The sequence below is a fragment of the Daucus carota genome, chromosome 2 (assembly GCF_001625215.2).
Source record: "Daucus carota subsp. sativus chromosome 2, DH1 v3.0, whole genome shotgun sequence".
NCBI classification, from domain to species: domain Eukaryota; kingdom Viridiplantae; phylum Streptophyta; class Magnoliopsida; order Apiales; family Apiaceae; genus Daucus; species Daucus carota.
In genome coordinates, this window is record NC_030382.2 from 54,144,778 (window position 1) to 54,150,065 (window position 5,288).

The 5,288-nt window shown below is 32.8% G+C and overlaps 1 protein-coding gene and 1 non-coding gene across 2 annotated transcripts; both read left to right on the forward strand.

Moving 5' to 3' along the window:
* Positions 1-225: 225 nt before the first annotated feature.
* Positions 226-1,241, forward strand: LOC108209002 (uncharacterized). Its single transcript, XM_017379675.2, has 3 exons — positions 226-433; positions 523-710; positions 806-1,241. The coding sequence occupies exons 1-3, from the start codon at positions 415-417 to the stop codon at positions 1,040-1,042; spliced, it is 444 nt and encodes a 147-aa protein (XP_017235164.1). The 5' UTR covers positions 226-414; the 3' UTR covers positions 1,043-1,241.
* Positions 1,242-2,340: 1,099 nt separating this feature from the next.
* LOC108209005 (uncharacterized) lies at positions 2,341-4,883 on the forward strand. Its single transcript, XR_010289240.1, has 3 exons — positions 2,341-2,515; positions 2,606-2,730; positions 4,470-4,883. It is a non-coding gene; the product is annotated as an uncharacterized LOC108209005 (transcript).
* Positions 4,884-5,288: the final 405 nt, after the last annotated feature.

The window sequence follows — 5,288 nt, forward strand, 5'->3', positions numbered from 1 at the left end:
TTGTATTTATATTTTATTCAAATTATTTGCTCAATAATTCTATATCCGACCTTGATGTGTCTAGTGCAAGTCAAATCTATCCATATCAGAACACACTTATAAGATAAAATTGCTTCAAGGGACATTAGCTTTTTTGGTGCATTGAATTTCAGATTATTAGTACAATTTATGATCAGACAATTGATATAATAATATTCATAATATTATATGTAATTATGATTCATGGCCGTGGGGCGATAAAAAGAATAGTGCAGATCCAAGAGGAGAACATGAGGGTGACCCAACTGCAAGAAGGGGCCCAAGAGAACTCCTTGTAGTAATTTATAAGGAAAATTTTGGAGATTATTTGGAAAACGGAGCTTTAGTTGTATTTGATTGCCTGGTTTTGTTATCATCAATCTTTTTGCGGTTTTCATGATTACACATAACACAAGTGAGTTCTTTGTTCACGCAAATGATTATTTTTGTTCTTTGTTCATGAAATTTTTTAACAATTGCTTTTTGGATGATTTTTTCAACCAGTGGCTTCTCATGAAATTTTGATGCCGAATGGATGGCCTCTAGGGCTCGAAAACATGAGCACCAAGTTAGTACTTGCACCTGCAGATAGCTCATCACAGGCAACAGAGGCTGCATCCGAGCCAAGTTCGACATGTCACGTGCCATCGTATAGTTTCTCATCATTTGCATCTTCTGGTCTGGACACCGAGGTACTGGTTTTGATATTTTCATTTTGTTTGCTTATGATCTGCAGTTGTGATAAAAATTATAGACGAGTTAAAGTTGTTGAACATACTTGTTATAGTCTACAGCATCATTTTTCATCGACCAAAGTGTGACATTAGGCCGGTTAATTGGGATGAATCCCATACCAGGAAAGAGTCGTGCTTCACAAACAGGACATGAGATGAAAGTGGAACAAGAATCGGGTGATATCATCTGTGTTAATGGAGATAAGGAAATGTTTAGGGGAATATGTGTTCCATTGTTGCAGAATATTATGGTGTTGAGAAGCAAGAGCAAGGGCAGTTCTAGATACTGAGATCTTTTGGTTTGAATTGTTTCTGGTGCTGTCAATGGACAAAAGATTGTTTGGGCAGATGTAGTGTAAAATGGTTATTTGTTTGTCTCGCTTGTAATTCTCTTTGTAACACTTATCAGTAAACCAAGGTCCGGACATACAGTTAAATCTCTTTAAACCGGGAAAGGAAAAATATTAGTTTATGAAATTTATTATTTAATTGAGGCTGAAAGAACACTATGATCAGCAAAAATATCAAATTTATTTATCAATTAGTCAGAGCTTCAACTGTATGTGCGAACTACACAGTTGTATATAATTATTTATTATTTTCTTATGTGAAGTATATCAAAAATGGAATCGATAATATCAATTTTATTTAATTTGTGATAAACAGAATAAGATTAAATAGAAAACATCTTGAGAGTGGAGAGAAGCAATCAGAAACATCAATTTGTAATTTAAAAATACATGAAATTCAAAATTTCAAATTTCCAATTATAAATAAAAAATAGTTTGCATATAAAATATAGGTATTAGAAATTCAAATATTTTATTTAAGTCTTACAGAATATATGAATTTGTTTCTCCTAAAATAAAGAATAGAGTTCGATGATTAAGAAAATGTAATAGATATAAAAATTATCAATAATAAATTACGTCATTTTATACTTCTTTATAATGCCGAATTTAAAAGATAATCAATCATATTTTGGGTCTGTTTAACAACTGCTTTTTTCAGAAAATAAGTTTTTATATTTATTTAAAAAAAAAGTTTTTGATAACTTTTAAATATAAATATCAAAAAATATTTTATATTCTTATTTAACAAAAAAATTTGTTTCAGATATGTTTCTTAGAGCAAGTGCACTGGTGGTGCTAAAATAGGTGCTATTGCTATAATAATATAGCACCAAGCAAAAAACTCAACTCCAATAAGATGCTCTTAAATGTAAAATAACAAAATGTTATACTCAGTACTAAATATAGAACCAAATATAGTTGGTGCTATAATTGCCACATAAGTATGCAATTGACAAAATACATTAATAAAGTAATAGTGACAAATATAATTATGTACTTTAAGATTATGTAATTAGAATATAACTATATTTGGATATGTTTGATGTTATTTTGCATTTACTATTGGATCATAAATTCCATTTTAGCACCAAAAACCATTTTTTGATTTCAAATTATAACAATAACCGCATCTATTTTAACATCACCAAAAATAAGCCTCATTTTTAAAAGATAAAGTGAGCCGAAGAGTCCGTTGAATCGCGAGTAAACTGATTCGGCCGCCGTAGTTATGGTTTACAGTAAACACAATTTCTAACAGAACACAAAGAAAAGGAGCATGGCCGGCATAAGTACTAGGTTAGTTCTGCGCTCCGTGCGGGTCGGGTCGACAAGATTCGCGGCCGTTGCCAAACCCAACAAGTCCCCTCTTCACCTCCCTAACCAAAAACCCCAATTTTCACTAATTTCAAGGTCACCCCAAATCAATAAATACAAATATGTATGTAGATTTATAAAAATTTTAATTTTTGATATTTATATTTGGAATTGTGATTATTGCAGGATGCCAGTTGAGATGAGCTCTGCTGTTATGAGAACAATGCTGCCATTCCATACAGCTACGGCTTCTGTGTCGCTCACTTCTATGCTTTCTGTCTCTCCCCGGTTCTATATTTGGACCCTTGAAGGTGTGATTCTTTTTTAATCAATTTCTGAATGATTTGTTTTATGTTAGTGAAATTTTGTTGCTATGAAGTTAATCGTGGAATGAATTAAAACAAATTAAGTTTAAATGCGATGAACGCCTAAGTTAAAAAGAAATGCCGAAAAAGGAATACAACACGGAAATTCATTTGGGAATTGGGCTACGCCATAGTCGGCTGCTGGCATTGAAGTCTTGTGACACTCATTGCTGGTTTGCTGTCATCCATCGTGTGTCTCAACTCTCAAAGGTGTGAGGCGTGTAGTATTTAGGTCCTCCCAAATTGTTACATTTTGGTTCGCATTTTCCTGGCATTTTTATTTTTGTAAAGGGAAGGTGATGCGTATAATAATTATATTATTCCAAGAGTTTTTACCAATCAGATTGTCTAATCGTGCTAGTAGAATGTAAGACCTGTTAACATGGATTTGAGTTAATCTAGTGTAGGTAACTTAGACAGAATGGTTTGATGAGTGGTGCACTGAATTGACTCTTAGAAGTACTCTGATTTATAGCATACTATATGTTTTTGTAGTTTCATAGAGTGAAGTAAATAGGTGATTCAAATAGTTTTGAATCTAAAAAATGAAAAGTGAATCTCTCAGTTGGGTGGGGTGGGGTGGGGGTTGGAGATGGTGTGGAGGCTAATTACAGTATAAAATGGATTGTAAATATGTGTAATCTTATCTGAAAGTGATTGCATAATATTTTACTTCATTACTACGGAACAATGGGATATCTGTGTAGTCCCATAAACAAGAGCTTTGAACTTTGATTACATTTTCCTATACATCCTCTACGTTTGCTGATTTATATTGCTGTTTACTCTTGGCGATATCTTAGGTATAGCCTAAAGAGTAAAGAAACATCTCGAGTATAGGTCATGAAAGTATTGAATGCTTGTTTATTTCACTAGTGCAAAAATAAAAGTTGGGTTTTATTAAATGAAACACTTGTGACACTGACTAGGAATCTCGATACCATCACAAGCAGTCAATTCATATTAAATCTCATTTTACTTTTAATATAATCTTTTTTGTGTTTTATGAAGTTCATGAAGTCTGTGTCCCTGTTATCTGTTTGATTACATACTCTAATTAATTTTGGGTTTTTTTAGCTAAAGAAGCTTCCTGTATGAAGTAATTAGCCAAGAACTATCAGTTTCTATTAATTTGAAATAAATACTAAAGTATCTAAAGAAGGTGACATCACATGAAATAATCACGCTGTTCACCCTGCTCTTAAATCTTTTTTTTTTCCACCAATTCCTGTCAAGATTATTTCTTTTTAGAGTTGTGATTACTAATCATGTTTGACTTAAATTGTAGAGTCTTCATATTACTTCTACTGTAGCCATTTACTTTTCATCTTAACATGTATATTCGATTGTCTGGCACAGCATGGTCCAACACACTCCAAATTATATTTCAGCTTAGACGGCTTAATTGATAAGCTATGTTCTATTGGATATATACTACTTCCATTGCTGCATCCTGCATTTTGTATCAACATATTTTCTGTTAAAATCTTGACCAACAAACTACTCTTCTTTTGAGTTTCGGCTGTAATTACCGAACTTAGAAAGTTGCTGCCGATGGTCCAGCACATTATGATTTCTATTTACTTGTCATTTTGCAATTTTTGTTTTATGGGTTGCATCTTGCTTTTTTGGAATTTCCAACAGCTTACTCTATCACAAGCATGGGTTTTTGTTTCCTTTTCTAGATTCCTGACCGTGACTTGCCGAGACGGCTGCATTTGTCGGCAGTTCAATTGCATGTCGGGAGAATGCTCTAATGATGCAACATCAGGCGGTGCTATGCTAAGTTATAACTAGGAAAGAAATCAACTTGCCAAGCAACTTTTTGAGAATGCAAGCGGCATTAACAGAATGAGATTCACGAACCATTTTTGTATTAACTTTCAGAGGCATTTACCAAATTGTTTATTTATAAAATGTGTAAAATACGTGTTTCTCCTAGGCTTTAAAGATTGATTATTTTTTTTTTGAAAGGATCTTTAAAGATTGATTATATGCCACAGATTGCATGTAATTATAGGCTGCAAACGGTGTTTATTCACTTTTTTACACCTTATAAAATGGCGTGCATACTATCAGCTACACCTTGTTTCCCACAATATTTGGTTTAGGAAATAATTTCTTGTCCAGTATGTTTAAAACTTATAAAGTACATATGAATTATGATTGCTAATTTCTAATCTTTGATACGAGTATATCAAGTCGTTTTATGTTAGCTTAGTACATGAAAAAACACTCAATTATCAATTGGCTACAGCCTAAAGGCCATTGTATAATATGGTGAGTCTGGAAATTAATCTGTACTTGCAAAGTTATCATCTACATCAGGGTTAATAAAAAATGGGCGATTCATGTTTTCAAAGGAACGGATGAATAAAAAAAATTAAAATTGTTCCATGTACAAGTTTCCTTGTGCTTGATATCAGCTTCTTTCTATTTTCAGACTACAGGTCACTCCTCAGTCCTCACTTCACAAGTTCTTACCACGATTTCATTACACAAGT

Excerpts from the sequence above, each read along its gene's own strand:
- LOC108209002 (XM_017379675.2), top strand. Across the intron at positions 711-805 it reads CTTCTGGTCTGGACACCGAG|TCTACAGCATCATTTTTCAT; the intron begins GTACTGGTTTTG and ends TACTTGTTATAG.